Below are 23,782 nucleotides of genomic sequence, written 5' to 3'. Positions count from 1 at the left end.
TACTGCAATATGTTACAGTATAATGTAACTCATTTAAAAGTGAAGTGATATGGTCACCAACTATACAATTGTACTTGTTCTATACATTTAACCATACTGATAAATCCTAGAAATAAAGAAAATGGAAATTTTATGGCCAATTTAAACTCCCCTTGTCAAGAGTAAACACAAGCAATTAAAATGAAAAAGGATGCCTTAGTTTTTATTGCAAAGATACTCCTGTTTGCATAGGTTTCTTTCATTAACAGGACACGGGCACTGCCTTGAATAGGAGATCACTGTTTGGGACAATTACCATTTTGGTCATTGGGATAATCTTGGATTTAAAATAAAACTCATAAAGGCTGTTGGGGTAAAATTTTCAGACAATAAATGAAAATTGATGCAAAGAGGTTGTATTTTTTTGTTTTAATAAGTATTTTTGCTGAAAACAAGATTGAAATTGACAGTTCTGATCTTTTATTTTTTTATTTTGTCTCATTTTTGCATAAGTGCCTTCAATGCAATATCATTTAAGATATCTCACAATAGAACAGATCTCAAATGTTTGGTTAACTACTGAAAGTTCAATTCTTCTTAAACCATTAGTAACACTTTTAGCCATAAAACATCAATTTGCAAACGTAAATATATGAAAACAGTAATCTGCTCTTTTTTCAGCAGTCTTGTATCACTGGTTTCAAGACATTTACGCAAAAATTGGCTCATTTCAAGACAAAAAAAATAAAAAGTTGGCAAAATATTCAATCTGTGAGAGTGTAACTTTTAAAGGCACTGCAATATACTGGTTTTGCAAAAACTGTGCTGTGGTCCCATATTTCAGCAAGTATATCAGTATAATATAACATCAAATGGAATTTGTAGCAGAATGACATAACAAATTCAATTACAGAATTATTATTTGTTATTAATATAATCATTATAATCTGACTTGCGGTGTTGTTGAACAAGATGTTATACATACTGGATTGATAACAAGTTGTATAACCTTCATAAACATTATGTTATCATTTAAAAGTGGGCCATTTTATACACTTTGTATTTAATGAAACTTTTGAAGTTTTATATCATTTGTTTAGATATGTATGATAGTGTATGATATCAACAGTTATGTACAAATATGGAATAAGATTTAAGTTGCAGCTGACCTTATGAAATGATCTTTATTTTGTATGCTACAAGTTATGTGATAACATACAGTATTATCATTGCAATGCAAACTCTTACGATAAGTTAAATGTTGAAAACTGAGTTAAAGATTTATGCGAACTCAAGTCAACATTAACAATTACAAAAAGAACATGATCAAACATCCATGAGCGATTCATCTTAGTTTGATAAAAGATTGCATTATTAAGCTGTAGGCCGCCAAGCCTGCAACATTTATAATCATATCTCAGAAATTGCATCGGCAGACCGACATAACATTTTTAACTTTTGGCAAATTAATGTGACCTTATTTACAATAACATTTACAACGAAACTTAGCCTATTAATTAAGCAATCTGCTCTGATAGCTACGGACTGCGTTTTGCATATTAATTAGCTTGCTTAAAATAGCTCTTTAAGTTTTCAATCTATGTTATGCGGTTAATATAGTTCTAATAAGCTGCATTTTGCATAATGCTATTAAAATTATACAAAAAAGCAATATTTTAATATCGGCAAGTTACAGAACGCAATATAAAAAGCAGAATCCGCAAATAGTTTCAAAATGAACGCGTGCTGAATCAAATAATAACATGTGTTATATACCTGTGTTTAGATATTGCGCGGCCAAAGACCAATAATATCTACATGTACATTGAAGTTAAAAATAGAATCTGGATCATCGCATTCGGACACTCTGAGAACTCGTTAAAAAGTCCAAAAAAAATATGGATCGTATTCTGATGCAATTAAATGTTAATTTGGCATAAGATATCAAACCATATTGTTTTAAATGTAATTAAAATACTTCATTTCATCCTACAATTATTTTTTATGGTGATTGCAGTTCATCATAAATGTATTTATATATCTTACTTGACATTTCTTGTGTTTGTTAAAAGTATGAGGCATAGAAATCATTCTCTTGTTTAAGTACATATTAACAACCTTTACTAAATGCATATCATACACTTTTACCATTCAAATCAAATCAGATAAAGCGTTGAAAGACTATCAACCTGCTTTAATTTCTGTCATAGTCAAGTAATGCCGAATTAAACGAAAAGTGTGTAAATATTTCTCAGTTTCTCTCAGTAATTTTAGTCAAAAGTCTGGAGCATGTAGCATAATGCATATGAATATTTATACACCATTGCTATAAATATGTTCATTTTGTCCTTGAGTAACTTAGGTTGAGAACATAATTTAGATACATGTACATCAAACATACAGGGAATAAATAGTATGTGGGTGATTTGATCCAGAGGTATTTGGCGTTAAACATAAACCAAATATATATGTCCAATTTATTTTGTTGGGATGCCCTGGTAGTAAATTAAATACACCTAAGTTTGAAGTGTAGAGTAGATTTTACTAAAAATGCCTAAATGCTTTATCTGTGGCAGTGCATTGTTTATGAAACCAAAGCTCCAGATAAGGTTTTATATGATATTGAGAATTACTCCATACCTTATAAGTAACTATTTTGCGTATTCCACATTTCAAGTGACTTAAACCACATGATCTAATTGAGAATCAACATAAAACTGAAAGTTTTTGCGAAGGAAATTATGAGCGAGGATATACTTTCTCTTAGATGTTTATGTTAATAATTATGTTTCACAATTACATGACTATACTCACAAAACATTGCAGGCCGAAAGCCATTCAACGCTTAAAGCGCTTTGATAATGTATGTTAACCAAGACACAACATTCAGACTCTTACTATTTAAAGTGATACTACAGCTATAAAAAGTATATATTTCTCTAGTCTTACAGCTCAAATTCCAATTTTAATGCACAGGACCAGTTGCTGGCAATGGACAGAAAGGTTCACAAAGTGTTGGTCGTGGAGCCTCAGAAATACATGATGATCTAAAAACTCAGACTGCAATGCAAAGAAAGACTGGGTCTTTAGGAAATATACATGATATTCAACCAAAGCAGATGGGAGTAGAAGAATGCACTGTAACAACTGCAGGTACATTTACAAAGTTTCTGATAGGAACATGTCCTTAAATGGCAGTGTTCATAAAGTTTTACTTAAAGGAAAGGCCAATGTTTTAACAGTTTAGTTCAGGTAAAAAAATAAATGGCTGTAGGGGGGTGGGGTGCAGCAGCGTTTCACCCTGATCAATAGGTTATTAAGTAAATGATAAGGTGAATCTAAGTGTATAACTTTGAATTACAAAGTAACCAATTGCTTAGGCATCTTGTGACAGTCAGTATTAATTATTTGAATAAGGTCTGACAGTAGTAAGCTTTGTAAAAATTAACCCAGAATTGGAATATTCTTCATAATTTTCCTTTGAGTTGTTTATAAATGATGATTAAATATTCCTTTAACTTTTTTTCTGCATACAATTGATGTACACATGTTTCAGAGTCTGTGGTCGAACTTCAACATGTCCCCCACACCTTCACTGAGAAGGTGAGTTTTCATGTTATACAAACACTTGACATAAATTGTGTTTTCTTTTAGGTCCCAATCAAATTGAATATGAAATTTTATATTCCTTCCTTTGAAATCTATAATCTGTCAGATAAGATTACTACATAAAAAAAGTACCTGCCATCTTGAAATAAACATTTCCACACTGTTTCCCTGTTGTGTGTTTGCAGGATGATACGATTGAAGTGTACTTGTATTTGAAAGAGGTGGACAAGGACAGCCTGGAAGTCAAATTCCACCCAGATACCGTACACATCAAGTTCCAGACTAGGTAAATACACATCAAAAATCAGCAAGCATTACATTTTGCTAAATTTATTTGTCTTTATGCCATCCAGTGCAATACAGCTATATTCCTCTCCTCCTAGATGTAACGTCAGAATCTTTTTTATATGGCATTGCTAAAATGATGTCAAAACACACTATAGTGCAATATTGAAATGTATTTTTTTTAATTTATAAGTATCTTTATTTGAACGATTAATAAAATAAAAGGGTTATTTCCATTATGTTTAAATATAGCAAAGATTGTCTTTTCATACAACATAATAAATTATATGAATGTTTAATCTTGTGTTTACAGGGATGCCCAGTTCCTGAAGCTTTGCAAGGGCAGCACTCTGAAAACCAAGTTCAGCTGGACTATAAGACTCAAGTAATAATTCTACTGAGAGAGTCATTTTAGAATATAGATTTAGGATCAGAATGATATTTCAGTACATACTATATTGGTTCTGGTGCTTAAATATTCCCAAATTCAAGTATATTACTAGCTTTAAAAGTTTGTTGAAAATACACAATATACAAACAACAGTTAATGTAATCCTTTAATTGAAAATTTTCATCATTGTACACTTCTTACTAGCACCCTTCTACCAATACTTTTGTAACATTCCAGGGGTCAGGCACAAGAAGATAAGTGCTTGTTCAAGGTCAGTTCTTTTGCTGTTTCCCTGAATATCTTAAAGAAGGTGTCTGGCCGCTGGGGAGATCTAGAAAACCTCAAAAGAACAGGTAACAATTGTTTAAATTGCATACAATAATAACAAGAAAAAATTGATGCATAGCATCAACTCTGCACAATAAAATCAGAAGAAAAACGTGCATGTAGATAACCAAAAAAGGTTATTAGTTCAATGATAACATGTTAGGTATACATATGTTCGAAGGACATTATGGTTGATAATATTGCTACAATAGTTTAAGCCCGGAATTATATATATTCTGGTTTTCCCTAGCTAATCCTCCGGTACAAACAAAATTATACCAAAAATATACACACGTTACTTCGAAAACAATAGAGTCATTGGTCTTATACATGAATTTCATTATTATGAAATTCACCTTTAATTTGTACCGGCATGTTATGTGAATTCCCGGCTTTATCTATGGTATTTGTTTTTGTGAACACATTTTTCTTTTATGAGTAAATAGAACGAGGGTTAAAAAATACTATACATTAAGAGGGAATTATCTGGAATTCTTTCTTTCCAATGACATTTTCAAAACAAACAATAAAGCTTAATGTTAATTTTTCAAAACTCGCTTCTTTGCTGCTCGCCAAGGGAGATTACTGCATAGGAGGTTTAAAATAATAAAGAATATTGTAATAGTTCTGTGTAACCTTCATCTATTTAGGAGAAAGTTGGTATTTAAAATCAAAATTTTCAAAAAAATGATAATCAGGGCTTATATAATTTGAGGTTTCATTATCAATTAAAGTGTAAATATTTATTAAACACATTGAACTTCAGGTTTTATCGTGCAACGTGGAAAATATCGAAAGCAGTGTTCTGCAATTCAAGAACTGATCCCTTAGTTGGAGCAATATCTTGAGTAATATCAAATATAGCTGACTTATTATGTCTCCCCCATTCAAGGGGGAGACTTATTGTTTTTGCCCTGTCCGTCAGTCTGTTCGTCTGTCAGTCCGTACGTCACACTTCATTTCTCAATAACTAAAGAACACTTGCACCAAGGAACTTCATACTTAGTATGCTAGTTGGTCATGACTAGTAGATGACCCCTATTGATTTTGAGATCACTAGGTCAAAGGTCAAGGTCGCTGTGACCTTGAGGTGAAGACACGGTTTCCGCTCAATAACTAAAGATCCTTTGAGTCCAGGAACTTCATACATGGTATGCTAGTTGTTCATGACTAGTAGATGACCCCTATTGATTTTGAGATCAAAAGGTCAAAGGTCAAGGTTACATTCAGGTAAAAAACAATATGTTGGCGGTGACCTTAAGCTTTAAAATGGTTTCTGCTCAATAACTAAAGAGTGCTTGTACCCAGTAACTTCGTACTTGGTATGCTAGTTGGTCATGACTAGTAGATGACTCCTATTGATTTTGAGATCAGTAGGTCAAAGGTCAAGTTCACCGTGATATAAACCAAACTTCACTGTTGGTTCGTCTTCAGTCAAAAATCACAAATTTCATGTCCATCATTTATTTTTTCTCAGCTACGACCACACAATAGGGGAGACAAGCGCTTTTTCAAAAAAGCAATCTCTAGTTATGTCTCCCATTCACATGAAAGAGAGATATTCTATTTTTTTATTTTTTGTTTGTCATTCATTCTTCTTCTTTTTCTGCAACCAAATTTGTCAGGAGAAAAACTATACTTTTACAAGGAATTGATTGAAACTTGGAACATAGATAGATATTGATGTGAAGTTGAGCACCTTCCAAGAGTTATATCTCTGAGGCACATATTTGCAAAATTTCCACCCCTTGTTACCCCCCCCCCCCCCCCTCCAGAAAAAAATGGCCAAGGGGATATAGTAATTGTAGAGGTGTGTTGTGTTTGTGTATGTGTGTGTGTGTGCGTGTGCGTGTGCGTGTGTGTGTGTGTGTGTTTGTGTGTATATGTGCATGCTTGTGTGTGCATCCTTGTTTGTTCATCCAGGCAATCTTGTCAAGAGCATAACTTGAAACGCCTTTAAAACTTCATATACTGATTGATCTCATTGAGTAGAAGTGCAGTGCACAGGAACCATAACTCTGGATACAGTATGTTTTTAGTTATTGCCCTTGTTAATTTTACAACTTATTTTTTGTCTGAAGCATTTTTAATGTAAGTTTTGTTGCTGTATTAATAAGGAAAAAAATCCAAACGTTTTGGTTGCACAAAATAAACATTACTCTTCGTGTAATTTGTACATGATTATATCATGTATGTCACCATGACTGTGTTTGAAATTTCATTTACTGGTATAAGGCACTTTTGCCAAAAAAACTTAGAACTTGTTTTGAATTATCCTTAAAGCAGTAATTTTTCATTTTTAACCAGGTTTTCACATAGTAGGTCAAACTCACCGATAAATTTAGTTAGGGCTCACATATTTATTATGACCAAATTTGGTATATAGGAACAGCTTATGCTGACCTTTCATGGGATTGTGTTTGGGACTTTCACTGTTACTTAAAATAGAAAAGCAGTTGAAACTGAATGTCTTTAGTTAGGGTTGACATAATAATTATTGTCACTAAACTTTGTATGTCTGGAAAGTTTGTGAAGACCTTTAACAGGATTGGGTTTGGGGCTCCTAAGGTCAAGGTCAAGGTAAATGTTACTAAAAATAGATGAAGCAGTTGAATAGTATCTTTATATCTTTAGTTACAGTTCGACATATCTCGACCAGACTAAGTATATATACAAAGATTTTATCGATACCTTTCATGGGATTGCGTTTGGGACCCGTAGGGTGAATGTCAAAGTTACTGTAACTATAAATAGAAAAGGGATTTTGTTTTTCATAGGCTCCTAGGGTCATAGTTAGGGTCACTGTTACTTAAAATAGAAATTTTGTTGAAAAAGAATATATCTACTTATGGTTGACATATTGTGACTACTCAGTTTGTAGGAATAGTTTATGGAGACCTTTCATTGCAGTTGGGACCTCTTTGGTCAAGGTAAATGTTACTGTTACTAAAAAAAGAAACAATTGAAACTAAATGTTTAAAGTATGGGTTGACATATGCAAAACTTGGTATGTAGGAAGTGTTTTTTATATAGACTATTCATGGGATTGCGTTTGGGACCCCTAGGGTCAAGGTAACTGTTTCTAAAACTAGAAAATTGGTTGAAACTAAATATCTTTAATTTGGATTGACATATTGTGATCAAACGTAATAAAGAGGAAGAGTTTATTGATGCCTTTTATGGGATTGTGTTAGGGCCACTAGGGTCAAAGTAAATGTCACTGTTACTCAAAAAACAACAACAGAATCTTACAACAGAGGCTGGAGTTTTGTGGCAATCAATGAAAACCTGGTTTTGCTTCATTTTGGCATTTCTTTTTTACTTTATTGACAGAAACAAATTCATTTTCAGCCACTAAACCAGAAAATTCAGCTGATGGGGAACATGAAAATGCTCATCGAAGGTCAGAATCCAAGAGGTCAGTTTCAGCTGAAAATTCAACAAAACAGCCAGAAATGAAGACAGTTGATGATAAACAAGGTACAAATCATTTGACCACTTTCTTAGCTTATCTGTTGTTAGCTCACCTGAGCACAAATTGTGGAAGGGTGATTGTCCGTCATCGTCTGTCAGTCGTCAACAATTTACTTCAAACAATTTCTCCTCCTAAACCACTGACACAATTTTAACCAAACTTCACAGGAATGTTCCTTGTGTTGTACTGATTTCTTTAATAGAAGTGGTTCCATGCAGAACTCTAGTCACTATGGCATTGAAAGGAAAACTTTGGAAATCTTCTCCTCAAAATCTGCCTCCCCGTTTTTAAATAATTTCACAAAAAGGTGCCTAAGGTGACCCGTCAAATTCCGCCATTCCATGTTGATTCATAAAAAAACATGGTTGCCAGGGGCGAGGTTAGTTACCGCTGTATCTTTAGATAGGAAAAACAGAAACCATTGACCTGATTTCAAAATAATTTATTAGGTGACAATATATGAAATTCTTAAAAAATGGCCGCCAGGGGTGGGGCTTATTTTCACATATGTCTATATGGAATTATTTAAAAAAAAAAAAAAAATTGGCCCGATTTGAAAATATGTATTTTTTTTTTTATAATTACTTAATTATTTTACATTCATTGAAGATTACAACTTCAAACTTTAGGAACTTATTCACAGTAACAATGTGCTCTTTTGTGACCAGTTAAATAGCTAAATTTATTGGCTAGTGTAACATTCAAATTTAACACCGAATATATTTGAAACTTGTTTGATGTCACTTATCTAATATCCAATTATTGTAAAATTACTGGGACTGTTTAAAGTATACGACAATATGCCCTAATTGACATATGACGCATGTATAGTGTATAGTCATCTAATTCACGTCTCCAGCATTATGGGCCATTTGTTTTAAAACAAGACAAACATATTATATATACAACAACATAGATGTAGGCAAAAAGAACATCAAATATTAGAATACCACTTTTGACATTTGAATACCAAAAGTTCAATCAAATATTTGAATATCCGTTTGCATCCCTAGTAAATAGACTTGTTGCTGGAAGGCACGTCAGACCAACAATCCATAAAGGCCTGGCGGAAACCCTGCATTAAAGCATTTATGTGAGCCTAAATGTTGCCCATATTCATTGCTGTTCTCTAATATAGGTCTTGAGTTCTTTGGGTTTTGTAATATCAATTTAAATGTTAGTTTTCTTGCTGTAATATTTTTTGACATTTGGACATGTATTCAATACAAACTATTGACAGATACAATGCTATCTTTTAATGCTCCAGTCACTAACCTTCAAAGTGATGGAGGGAATGTTGCACCAAGTTCAGATCCCAAGATAACAGAAGGTTCAGCTGATGGAGGGAATGTTGCTCATAATTCAGATCCAATGAAGATAGAAGGTTCAGCTGGTGGAGGAAATGTTGCTCATAATTCAGATCCAAAGAAGATAGAAGGTTCAGCTGGTGGAGGAAATGTTGCTCATAATTCAGATCCAATGAAGATAGAAGGTTCAGCTGGTGGAGGGAATGTTGCTCATAATTCAGATCCTAAAAAGACTGAAGGTTCAGCTGGTGGAGGGAATGTTGCACAAAAGTCAGATCCTAAAAAGACTGAAGGTTCAGGTGATGGAGGGATTGTTTCACAAAAGTCAGATCCCAAAACAACCGAAGGTTCAGGTGATGGAGGGATTGTTTCACAAAAGTCAGATCCCAAAACAACCGAAGGTTCAGGTGATGGAGGGATTGTTTCACAAAAGTCAGATCCCAAAACAACCGAAGGTTCAGGTGATGGAGGGATTGTTTCACAAAAGTCTGATCCCAAAACAACCGAAGGTTCAGGTGATGGAGGTATTGTTTCACAAAAGTCAGATCCCAAAACAACTGAAGGTTCAGGTGATGGAGGAGTTGTTTCACAAAAGTCAGATCCCAAAACAACCGAAGGTTCAGGTGATGGAGGGGTTGTTTCACAAAAGTCAGGTCCCAAAACAACCGAAGGTTCAGGTGATGGAGGGGTTGTTTCACAAAAGTCAGATCCCAAAACAACCGAAGGTTCAGGTGATGGAGGGGTTGTTTCACAAAAGTCAGATCCCAAAACAACCGAAGGTTCAGGTGATGGAGGGGTTGTTTCACAAAAGTCAGATCCAAAAACAACTGAAGGTTCAGGTGATGGAGGGATTGTTTCAGAAAAGTCAGATCCCAAAACAACCATTTCAGGTGATGGAGGGATTGTTTCACAAAAGTCAGATCCCAAAACAACCGAAGGTTCAGGTGATGGAGGGATTGTTTCACAAAAGTCAGATCCCAAAACAACCGAAGGTTCAGGTGATGGAGGGATTGTTTCACAAAAGTCAGATCCCAAAACAACCGAAGGTTCAGGTGATGGAAGGATTGTTTCACAAAAGTCAGATCCCAAAACAACCGAAGCTTCAGGTGATGGAGGGATTGTTTCACAAAAGTCAGATCCCAAGAAAGCAGAAGGTTCAGCTGATGGAGAGAATGTTGCACAAAGTTTAGATCCTAAGCTGACAGAAGTTTCAACAAAACACTCTGATATGACGCATTTTGTTGATAAAGATGTAAAGGAGCATGTAAACGGTTCGTTCAGTAAACTTGTTATATGCTAGTAATGTTGATGAATTTAGACTGTTTATATTACCATGAATAGTTTCTCGTAATATGATAGTTATGAGAAATGCTCTAGCTTTCTGTCCATCTTTTGTGATCGCCTTTTGTCCGGCGTCCGGCGTGCGTCGTCCGTCAACAATTTACTTAAAAGACATCTCCTCCTTAACCGCTGGGCCAATATTAATAAAACTTCATAGGGATGTTCCTTGGGTGGTCTTCTATCAAAGTTGTTCAAAGAATTCAATTCCATGCAGAACTCTGGTTGCCATGGCAACCAAAAGGAAAAACTTTAAAAATCTTCTTCTCCCAAACCACAAGGCTTAGGCCATTGATATATGGTAGGTAGGATCACCAAATGGTCCTCTACCAAGATTGTTCAAATTATGGCCCTTGGGTCAAAATTGGCCCCGCCCCGGGGGTCATGGGTATTCTCTATATGTTTATAGTTAAAACTTCAAAAATCTTCTCCTCTGAACTTACTTGGACTAGAGCTTAGATATTTGGCATGATTCATCGTCTAGTGGACCTCTACAAAGATTGTTCAAATTATGGCCTTGGGGTCAAAATTGGCCCCGCCCCGGGGGGTCATGGGTATTCTCTATATGTTTATAGTTAAAACTTCAAAAATCTCTCCTCTGAACTTACTTGCACTAGAGCTTAGATATTTGGCATGATTCATCGTCTAGTGGACCTCTACAAAGATTGTTCAAATTATGGCCTTGGGGTCAAAATTGGCCCCGCCCCGGGGGGTCATGGGTATTCTCTATATGTTTATAGTTAAAACTTAAATAATCTTCTCCTCTGAACTTACTTGCACTAGAGCTTAGATATTTGGCATGGTTCATCGTCTAGTGGACCTCTACAAAGATTGTTCAAATTATGGCCTTGGGGTCAAAATTGGCCCCGCCCCCTTGGGGGGTCATGGGTTTTCTCTATATGTTTATAGTGAAAACTTCAAAAATCATCTCCTCTGAACTTACGTGGCTTAGAGCTTAGATATTTGGCATGATTCATCGTCTAGTGGACCTCTACAAAGTTTGTTCAAATTATGGCCCTGGGGTCAAAATTGGCCACACCCCGGGGCTGATGGGTTTTCTCTATATGTGTTATAGTGAAGAATGTGCAATATATGACAGGTGAGGGATTCAGGGCCATTTGACCCTCTTGTTTAAAAATAGGAACACATCACTATGTATGTACATTGCACAGTACTTCCCTGTTGAAAAGAAGGTATTGTTCATAAAAGCATAAATGCCCCTGCCTCATCACCTGCATAGCAATTCATGTGGCACACAAATGCTCATAACTTATAAATCAGTGGACCTATGATAATCTTATGATAACTGTGGACATATGAATGCATGTGGACTCTGATTCAATATCTTTTCATGTTAAATGGAATATAACAAGGGTGTCGCAGCCATAATCTGATTAAGCTTTAAATTAATAGTCAGTTTGAACTTGGATTTGACTATTGTATGAATGCCTGTAAAATGAATTTCAGTCTATAAGTACGAACATCTCCTTGTGCATGCAAAATGAATGTAGATTAATGTTTCTTTCAATTTCATGTCTACAGATTTCTGTAAGGGACCTGATTTGCCGCTGAACTGTGAAATTTAAAATTCTCTGTATTACTTAGTGATGGACATTAATTGGATTTGTACATAAATGTAATGTTCATCAAGTTTACCTTTTCAACTAAGCTTAACTCTCTGTTTCAGGACCAAAAGGCAGTTTTGATACAGACCCTACAGAACCATCTGAGAGTGGTTCCCCATATACCAGTCAAAACCAGAAGCAAGAAACACCAAATGAAGAAGACGGAGACACCAATGATAAAAAGCCTGACATTCACCAAAAAACTTCTGATGGCAAGACAATAATTTTATTGTCAGATAAATGCTGAAATAATTTAAAATAATCTTAAACATATAAGTTATAACCTCAAAGTTTTAAATAAAAGCTCATGTCTGTAAATGGTCTTGTAACCATTTTCCCAAAAACTTATTTCCGCATGTTTTGGTTGAATGATATGTCCGAAAGTAACTTGCTGTTACATAAAATGGGACATGGGAAAGTATCTTATATGGATTTAACAGGAATATATTAAAACTAAGTGAATTTGATGAAAAATTATTATAAATCTCTGAATGTTTTAGTGAGAGAAACAAAAAAAAAAAAAGAGAATACAGTACAGACGACGCCAACCAGTCAACAACAAAGTGGAAGTGATGGAAGGCATGGTTTCCCAAGTACCAATTCTGGAACCACAGGAGGTCCAACAGACCAACCAGTTACTGGTACAGATACAGGTATGAAATATATATATATCAAATAGGCATATTTGTTGTAAATTGTGGTTGTATCTTCTGAATTAATTTCTCAATTTCAGCCTGGAAACAGACTCAAGCATGGTTATGCAAGCTGCCAGCTTTCCTCACAATTGAGCTATAAAAGATACAACCTAATACTACCCCATCATAAAATGCCATTGTGTAAACCTGGTATCATGCCAGTAAAAATTACCCATGAAAGCATTATATTTTTAAGCAAAAATTAGTAGGTGTCTTGTTGGCATCACACCTTGGTTAAAGTTTTACATGTAAGCACATTTAAGTCAACATATCTCAGCAAATACATCATAAATTGCATTGGAACTTTCAGCACTTTTAACATTCTGAATTTATCAAGATAATGAGATAATTTTCTTGCATACAATGAAAATAAGGTCCTTAAGAAATTCTGCTTAGGCATGTGGTGAAATATTTTAAACAGTATATATTTTACGAGTGTGAAATAGTTATGATAACTAATACTAAGTCACTCTCGTTTGCATGATGTTGCGCGAAAGTGTGGTCTTGTGTTGTGGGGGGAAACAGGAGTGCCCAGAGAAAACCCACTTGTCCGGCTTGGTGACCACAAACCAAACTCACATGCACCCAGGCCCAGAATCTAACCCGGGTCGCCTTGGTGAGAAGCAAGTGCGCTAACCGGACAATCAAAATAGTTAAACTCACTGTCTTCATGACAGCTCTTTTTATTAATTGGAAATTGGTTAACAACAAATGGCTTTCGCAAAATGTAAGTGTTGTTTTGAAATGTCTTAAATGATACAATGGAAACTACATAATAAAGCCCGGTAGCCAACACTTTTTAATGTAGATCTTGTTTGAAGACATATCTAGGCTATTATAGGCTATTATAGGCCTTTATTATTCGACTTAGAAATTCTGGTTAAGGTTTTGCGTGTAAGCACACATAGGTTAATATCTCAGCAACTACTTGAGGTTTTGCATTGATACTTGATACAATGGTACTCAACCATCCAACCTACTAAATTAACCAAGTTAGATAACTCTAGTTTGCATTTCATGCAAATAATTGCCCTTTATTATTCGACTTAGAAATTTTGGTTAAGGTTTTGCGTGTAAGCACACATAGGTTAATATCTCAGCAACTACTTGAGGTATTGCATTGAGACTTTATACAATGGTACTCAACCATCCAACATACTTAATTAACCAAGTTAGATAACTCTAGTTTGCATTTAATGCAAAATAATTGCCCTTTATTATTTGACTTAGAAATTCTGGTTAAGGTTTGCATGTAACCACATTTAAGTCAATATCTCAGTAAATCATGTATTGCATCGAAACATTAGATATGTTTTCCCAGACAACACTTTTTTGAATATAATGCAAATTATTGGCCTTTATTATTCGACTTAGAAATTCTGGTTAAGGTTTTGCATGTAAGCACACATAGGTTAATATCTCAGCAATTACTTCATAGATTGCATTGAGACTTTATGCAATGGTACTCAACCATCCAATCTACTTAAATAACCAAGTAAGATAACTCCAGTTTGCATTAAATTAAAATAATGGCCCCTTTTTTATTCGACATAGAAATTCTGGTTAATGTTTTGTATGTAACCACTTTTAAGTCAATACCTCAGAGAATACATCATGTATTGCATTGAAACTTTACACACAGGCTCCCATCTATTTAACCTTCTTATTTGTTCAAGTTAGATAACTCTATCTTTTATAATATATGATATTTGCCCCTTTATTATGGGACTTAGAAATTCTGGTTAAGGTCTTGCATGTTAGCACACATAGGATAATATCTCAGCAACTATTTGATGTATTGCATTGAGACTTTATACAATGGTATTCAACCACCCAACTTAATTAAAACCAAGTTAGATAACTGTATTTTGCAAATAATGGCCCTTTATTACTGTAAATGACTGGGTATTAGACGCACTTTTTTCCCTCAGATTTTGATGCAAAAAAATGCCTGCGTATAATACCCAGTAACAATTTTTTGAACTTTTTTTCTGAGGTCAACTTCAAGCTGGGAGTTTTTTTAGATTTATGTAGAAAGGGATGTTACTCGCGTCATATTGATCAAGTATATACGGGTTAAAACGCCAGTTGAAGATCGGGATACGGTATATCGTAAGACGTTTATAATTTCAACAAAAATATTTTTCGATTAAAGTTACCGTAATTCACCTAAGAGTTCGGACACTCTAAATATTTGGACACCCATAATTATTTCCCAAAATAATTTATTTTGCGTACCTAATTTTCGGGCACCCAAAGGACATCAATCATAACTTTCATAGTTACCAAGTTTCACAGACGAAGATTATTGATTTTTATCTTTACAATGCCTGGCTAGATTACCTAACCGTATACACCACTGTGACAATTTACAAGTTACTACCCATCCTAAACGATTTATTGCCTGTTGAAAAGGAAGTGTGATATATTTATTTGAGGATTAAACAAACAACAAGGGCAATCAAGGGATTAAGAAAACATCGACATGGCATGTGTGTAAAACGATCTGCTAATAACCTTTTAAACATGTACCACACTTATAGACTATATGAAGCAATAATCGTACAGTTATACATTAATCCTGCATAGCAATGTCCATGCTCTCCACGAGATCCTCGTGGGTATAACTGTAAGTTATGTGACGTCACACAGTGTGACTCTTTGATCTGAAGCCGATAGAATGTGTTTATTCAGTCAGTGCATGTATAAAAAGGTGTTTTAATTAACTTCATGAAGGATTTACACTTATAGGCGTAATAAATAAGTTTATGACCATTGATTACTACGGATAAATTAATAAGTGGTAAAAAGCAAACATGAAGAAAAAAGGCAGGTTAAACAAACATGTAAATAAGATGTAAAAATGATAATTTTCTATGTATTCGGAGAGCGAAAACAAATATTAATTTATGGTGTCCGAACTCTTGTGAATTACGGTATTCATTATTATTTTGAATAATAAATTGAATTAAACAATAATCAAACTTACATATAAAAAAGCAAAGTTGGGCACTGTCAAAATATTTTTTGCATAACATAACTTTTCATTCTCGACAGTATGGTTGTATGGTTTTAAAGATAACCATCGCCATTTTCACGAATTTTTTTTTTTTGTCACTGTCAACAAACATGGTGGCTGAAAATGCCGGACGATTTTGACATTTTTTCTATGCGTCTTTTAAGTTTTTTTTCTCGGATTTTTCACAGATTTTTTTCCCTGCGTCTAATACCCCCTATCGTCTTATACCCAGTCATTTACGGTATTAGACTTAGAAATTCTCGTTAATATTTTGCATGGAACCACATTTATGTTAATATCTCAGCACACCATGTCAATTGCATTGAAATCTAATTAACAGTGATCCATGCATGTTTCGCCAAAACTTTTCAATCCTTACATTGAAAAGCGGCGGAATAGTCGAGCGCGCTGTCTCTGTGACAGCTCTTGTTATGACTACAGCGGTCAATATTATATGACATCAGCAATCCATATTGTATTTTTGGCGAGGTCCAGACTGGCAAAAAACATGATATGGACCGCTGACGTCATAAAAACTGGATTTTATTAAAATACATAAATATACGGACCGATCAACTTTATATACACAAAGAAGGGACCCATTTATGTAAGGTATAATATAAAGAAATATGACTGTCGTGTTGACCTTTTGATTAGCCCACAAAGTGCCTCAAATCATTAGAAGTTATGAAAATATGAAACTAACCAGTACATTTTTTTTTTTATTTGTATAACACAACAGACAAAGCCGGCAGAACTGTTGAATTAAAAAATACCATAATTGCTTTAGAAATTTGTGAGTTAAACTAGTTTTTAGATATTACATGTTGACAAAAACTTGTACATGTGTATATGTGTGTACATACTTAAATTAGTGTATTTATTCATTATAATAAGGTATTAGCCTTGTAATACACACTTTAATTAAAATAAGTATGGTACACTTGAGACATTAATCCAATTTCTGAAGTTTTTTACCACTAATAAGAAAAGTTATATGTGTTTTATTGTGCGTGCACCCTCTCAATTTCAAGGACTACAAAGAGAGACAGGTACAGATTGTGTCTGTATTTAAATCATTATCAGATATCATCAGACAAAACACAATAATGTCTGGCAAAATAAACATCAGTTAACAGAAAATATAGAATTCTTTAGCAGTTTTCCTATGTAAAAAAATATGAAGCAGTTTTCTTAAATTCATAAAAAAATAGCTAAATATGAGGTAAGGAAATATTTTCAAAGATGTGTTCAATTCAAGAGACAACTTATAAAACCGTATTATACTATGTATAGGACGCTCGCATAGATAGGACGCAGGCAAAAAAAAAAATGGTGAAAAAAAAGGGTATAAACCTTTAATATATAAGATATAGGACGCAGCGGAAAAATTTCAAAATCGAAGCCGAAAAATTTAGGTCGGTAAAGTATTTATAACATATAAAAAGGTAAAAACAATAAATAAAATGTATATAAGGGATACCTGTGACGTCAGGCGCGTGATCAATATCGAATAAACGATATAAATTTAGTAAACAACAACATGCAGGCCTCATTTAGTAATTGAATAATAACTTTATTTGTTCATTGTAGTGATTAATAACCGAAAGTTATACGTACTGTGACTGTTGATCAACTTTTTTTTAGCTCACCTTGTCACAAAGTGACAGGTGAGCTTTTGTGATCGCCTTTAGTCCGGCGTCCGTCGTGCGTCGTCCGTCAACAATTTACTTAAAAGACATCTCCTCCTTAACCGCTGGGCCAATATTAATAAAACTTCATAGGGATGTTCCTTGGGTGGTCTTCTATCAAAGTTGTTCAAAGAATTCAATTCCATGCAGAACTCTGGTTGCCATGGCAACCAAAAGGAAAAATCTTCTTCTCCCAAACCACAAGGCTTAGGCCGTTGATATATGGGAAGTAGGATCACCAAATGGTCCTCTACCAAGATTGTTCAAATTATTGCCCTGGGGTCAAAATTGGCCCCGCCCCGGGGGGTCATGGGTTTTCTCTATATGGCAGATTTCACGTTTTGGTGACCAAAAAGTTCCCGGCGAATATTGATTTTTAAAATTTATTGCAGATTTGTGATTTCAACATAATCTTTTACAGCAATTTCTTATCTATCATATTTTAGAACATTTGCAATGATTTATTCATGCATTTTTATAAAAAAAAGAATTTTGTATCACCATACCATTTGTGCTAGTGTTACAATATTGCCGGTAAAAACTTGTTTTTTTTTAATATTTTGATCCAAAGAAGTATTTTGTCTTGCACTAAATGGTTCATTTATCTATAAAACAGATTGCACAGACAAAAAATAAAGATTGTTTCGTTTTTCTCAAATAAATTTATTGAAACAAACCCTAATTGGACAACAAGACAGAAAATGCTTTCTGCAAACATAGGTTTTCTTTTTATATCAGATCAGATAAGCTATAAACATAAATGTTTTGTTGTGGTAATATAAATGTCTCTAGTATGGTGCAATTATCATTACCTTTGATATTAAACATATATATTATAAATTGCTAATTGCAGTATGTGCTAGTGTTACCACAAAACAGAATGAGTAACATTAGCAGTATGTCACATTAGCAGTTGGACAGAATGTTTCACAACAAATTAAAATACAGACCTACCACAGACTGTTTGAGCTTGATACAGTATAAAACAAACTATATAAATGATTGATAAACACGGTCAATTGATAATCACAAAAATTCTTAATTCTGTCCAATAAATAACGATATCAAACACAAAAGCGGTATGAATTCAATATAAACTACGTACCTAATGAATGAATACTTACAAACGATAGTTTACAGACGACATTGTTATGTTCGAATAATTGACTCTGGGAAAGTCATCAAATTTCAACGATTTTCTTGCTTTATTAAGCGCTTGTCTTAATGCTAGCGTGACATAATGTTAACGTTACATCGAAGGACAGAATGAGCCAAACTTGGATTAAGTTTTTATCAACGGTATTCACCACTATTTTTATCATTTCAATGTCAACTGTGAACCAGTCCAATATAAAAGTAATCGCTACCCGGATGTTAACCCTCAGTCGGTGTAAATTATTCACGAATAGAAAAGGTGCTATCGTCATGCTAAAATGGGACAGAATCGATTTTGAGTAACATTAACACATTTTTAGACCTAAAAAACTTTATGATCGGGAATGACCAATTTCTTGTTACATGCAATACTGTTTTTATCCGACACGTAGTCTTTGTTTTCAGTGATTTAATAAAGGTGTGTTTAGGCTTAAAACAGTTAGCAGTGGATCATGTCTGCTAATGTTACTAAACAATTCGAGGACAGATTACCGTAACGTTATCACCATGCGCAATTACCGAAAATTTAAGTATATTACGAACGAAATGCAATCATTTTAGATATATTATTGTTTTAATTAACATTTCTTGCAAACATTATTCAACAGACAAGAATAAAATACTTACCAGATGTTACTGAAAAGCATCCTCAAAAAAGTGGTATATTGGTACCGGGAAGAATTTCTGTCTTTTTTGTCCTAAATATCGGCATATTTTTACATTTTTTTACCTTATTTAACACAATATTTTCATTATTTTAATACAAATCACTTCTATTAGGTGTTCTTATTGGGTTGGGAAAGGCAATTGTTGTATATATGACGTTGACATGCAATAACAATAAATGAAAGCAAATGGGCCAAATAATTGCCTTTTTTGTGAAATCTGCCATATGTGTTATAGTGAAAACCTTAAAAAATCTTCTTCTCTGAAATTACTTGGACTAGAGCTTAGATATTTGGCATGGTTCATCGTCTAGTGGACCTTTACAAAGATTGTTCAAATTATGGCCTTGGGGTCAAAATTGGCCCCGCCCCGGGGGGTCATGGGTTTTCTCTATATGTTTATAGTGAAAACTTCAAAAATCTTCTCCTTTGAACTTACTTGGACTAGAGCTTAGATATTTGGCATGATTCATCGTCTAGTGGACCTCTACAAAGATTGTTCAAATTATGGCCTTGGGGTCAAAATTGGCCCCACCCCGGGGGGTCATGGGTATACTTGATATGTTTATAGTTAAAACTTCAAAAATCTTCTCCTCTTAACTTACTTGGACTAGAGTTTAGATATTTGGCATGATTCATCGTCTAGTGGACCTCTACAAAGATTGTTCAAATTATGGCCCTTGGGTCAAAATTGGCCCCGCCCCTGGGTGGTCATGGGTTTTCTCTATATGTTTATAGTAAAAAAAAATCTCCTCTGAACTTACGTTGCTTAGAGCTTAGATGTTTGGCATGATTCATCGTCTAGTGAACCTCTACAAAGATTGTTCAAATTATGGCCTTGGGGTCAAAATTGGCCCCGCCCCGGGGGGTTAGGGTATTCTCTATATGTTTATAGTTAAAACTTCAAAAATCTTCTCCTCTGAACTTACTTGGACTAGAGCTTAGATATTTGGCATGATTCATCGTCTAGTGGACCTCTACAAAGATTGTTCAAATTATGGCCTTGGGGTCAAAATTGGCCCCGCCCCCTTGGGGGGTCATGGGTTTTCTCTATATGTTTATAGTGAAAACTTCAAAAATCATCTCCTCTGAACTTACGTTGCTTAGAGCTGAGATATTTGGCATGATTCATCGTCTAGTTGACCTCTACAAAGTTTGTTCAAATTATGGCCCTGGGGTCAAAATTGGCCACACCCCGGGTCTGATGGGTTTTCTCTATATGTGTTATAGTAAAAACTTAAAAAATCTTCTCCGAACTCGCAAAGACAAGTAAGGTCTTAATTTAAACTGGATAACATATTAAGTACACATACCAATTTTCAATATGGGCCACATACAACAATTAATAACAAATATACATATATAGATACACACGTAAAATCAAGTAGTGACAAGAGCTTAGATATTTGGCATGATATATCATCTAGTTGACTTGTACCAATATTGTTCAATCTTTGGCCCTGGGGTCATAAAATGGCCCCACCCGGGCGGTCATGGGTTTCCTTATATATGTATATGATGAAAACTTATAAAATCTTCTTCTCCGAAACCAAAAGGCGAAGGCCTTAGATATTTGGTATGAAGCATTGTTTATCGGACCACTATAAAGATTGTTCAAACTTTAGCACTGGGGTCAAAATTGGCCACGCCCCGTGTTCATAGGCTTAGGTTTTCAATATTTGTATATAATGGAAGAATGTGCAATATATGACAGGTGAGCGATTTAGGGCCATTTGGCCCTCTTGTTTTTTTTTCTTCTGTTTCATATATATAAATATACCGTGCTTCTTTGTTGTGAATTATTTTTTAATTCTGTCCATCTTTGTTTCAATTCAGGTTGCATTAAATGAATTATAAAAATATGTTGTTTATATAATATTTTGTGTTATGTTTGATAAATAAGTGTAATAAAAATTAATTTTCATCAAATTTGACATATTTTTCTGTTTATTTATGAATATCATACGGAAATAATTTAGATAACAAAATAAAATTTATATGACTGGATTGGAAATTTAATTCTCTATAAACCTTACATGATGACTTATTGATTAAACCAAAAGAAATACTAAGAAAATAGGTTTGTAATACATGAGGGATAAAAATTCCAATAATATCAATAATCTCCTATGAAGTAGGGGTACTGATATGAACTGATAAGCCATACAGTACACTCAACGAGTAAGACCCACTTTCCGTTTCCCTCCGCAGATTTTTGCTATCGCTATCTAACAACAAAATGATTTTATCAACTGTCCGCGTTCCTCGGAGTTTGAAATTAAGGCCCTCGGCGGGTGATCAGTCGACCGAAGAATAACGAACTCGGCGTTCCTCGGAGGGGTTAACTCCGCGAAAGTCTGCGGACACTAGATAAGAATCTACGCTAAAGTTATATTTATGAATCTACGCTAAAGTTTTATTTATTTTATTAAAATTTTCAACCGATTACGACGGCTCCAGTAAATTGCTATTATTCTTTTTCCTCTGCCCGTTTTGCATTAAGTTAGCTTACCACAAGAATGCAGTCGTATTTCACTAGTTGCACATGTATCTTATAAACATGTTTTTGCTAATGACTGATACACATATTTCTTCCGAGAAATTCTAGGTTACACATTTTCGGAAAATCAGGAGGTCAAACAAGCGTTCCAAGTTCACAGTGCATGGTTTTGAAGGCCTTCTTGCCTCGTTTTCTGTGGAAAATTCCATGAAACGTCATAGCTATTTTTAACCACCAATAATACATAGTATATTCTACATTGTATTGGTCACGTGCTTGACGTCAGAGGTCATGGTTCAGAATCGTGTAAATAGTCGACTGCTTTATGATGCAATAACTTAGTGGATATACTTTAATGATTCAATGTTTATAATTCAAGACAATATTCAATTGGCGTTTACGGACATAAATACAAATTAAACGTTGGTACATGTAAGAATCTTTTACGCTAAACAATGTGCATAAGCATAAAAATAAATAACTTCTAAACAAGAATGATTTCTTGCTTATCTGATTAGACTCAAGTTTTACCCTCGGAGGAAACCTGCGATCACCGACTTTATCCCTCGGAGTGAGCGAGGAAAGTGGGTCTAACTCGTTGAGTGTACTGTACACTGGCAGCCTGAAATGGCTTAGGTTTACATGAAGTAAAGGATTAAAGTAAACATTTAATATATAAACTTGCATGATTTTACCTACATCAGTTGTATTCTTTGGTGGACACTGAGTTTCTGTACTTACCATTACCACTTTCATCTCCGGTCCAACATTTTCGGTCTGAAATGGATATTGTGAAAAACGGATAAAATCCTAATAGCATAGATTTAGGATGCAGGCACTTTTTTAGACGATAATCTGGGGTAAAAAAGTGTGTCCTATGCATAATATAATACGGTAGTTCACCATCTTGTTTTGCAGAAAATATGACTTAACTATACAATTTTATAAAAACAATATGCAAATAGACTGCATTAGGGTCAACCTTATTCTGGTAACATGTCGTAGGGGTTACATGTAGTATGGTCTTGAAATGTTTTCTTTAAAATAATTGAACTTTGTTCTGAGTACGGTATTTAAACAAAAAGAAATTAAAACTAAAATATATGAGTAAGTCAAAAAGAAGAGACCAAAAAGGCGAAAATGCTCCTCCTAAAATGTCAACGTTTATATCTGTTTTATTATAACATGTAAACAATATAATAATGTGCATTTTTCTTCAACTATGTGGTGTCAAACAGTTTGACCCAGTGTTCCATTTGTCATTGGTATTCCAACATTGACATTCTCCACAATACCTCTTCACTTTGTGACAGTCAAACTTTGGTTGTCTCCCATGGGGTAAGAAAATAGATAAATGAATACAATGTGATTATCAAAACCAAAATTGAATTGAATCTTTTAATGCCCCCTGAAGGGCAGCATAAAGTAATCAGTCAATCTGTCCTTGTGGTTTCCGATCAATAACTGAAGAACGCTTAGTCCAAGGGACCTCAAACCTTGGTAGGCTTGTTGGTCATGATCAGAAGATGAAACCTAAAGATTTTGAGGTCAGTGGGTCAAAGGTCAAGGTTGAAGTACCAAATTGGGACCATAAGATATGATTTTTTTCGGAACAGCAATCTCAGATTATCATTTAAAAATTTAATAAATCGGGACTGAAAAATAATTTTTAAATAGTGATAATTTTGGATAAAAGGTGTTCGGAACAGTGGTATTTAAAT

The 23,782-nt window shown here is 34.3% G+C and overlaps 1 protein-coding gene across 1 annotated transcript in view; it reads left to right on the top strand.

Annotated features, from left to right (window-relative positions):
- The window catches only part of LOC128211541 (uncharacterized), a 114,926-nt gene that overhangs the window by 14,914 nt on the left and 76,230 nt on the right, over positions 1 to 23,782 (top strand). The window contains exons 3-11 of the mRNA XM_052916448.1: positions 2,956 to 3,132; positions 3,536 to 3,582; positions 3,774 to 3,874; positions 4,187 to 4,258; positions 4,502 to 4,617; positions 7,943 to 8,071; positions 9,334 to 10,644; positions 12,399 to 12,548; positions 12,837 to 12,989. Coding sequence (XP_052772408.1) covers positions 2,956 to 3,132; positions 3,536 to 3,582; positions 3,774 to 3,874; positions 4,187 to 4,258; positions 4,502 to 4,617; positions 7,943 to 8,071; positions 9,334 to 10,644; positions 12,399 to 12,548; positions 12,837 to 12,989 — 2,256 coding nt within the window. The remainder of the gene's footprint in view (positions 1 to 2,955; positions 3,133 to 3,535; positions 3,583 to 3,773; positions 3,875 to 4,186; positions 4,259 to 4,501; positions 4,618 to 7,942; positions 8,072 to 9,333; positions 10,645 to 12,398; positions 12,549 to 12,836; positions 12,990 to 23,782) is intronic.

Source organism: Mya arenaria, chromosome 12 (assembly GCF_026914265.1).
Source record: "Mya arenaria isolate MELC-2E11 chromosome 12, ASM2691426v1".
Taxonomy (NCBI): Eukaryota; Metazoa; Mollusca; class Bivalvia; order Myida; family Myidae; genus Mya; species Mya arenaria.
This window is presented reverse-complemented; position numbering and strand designations above follow the sequence as displayed.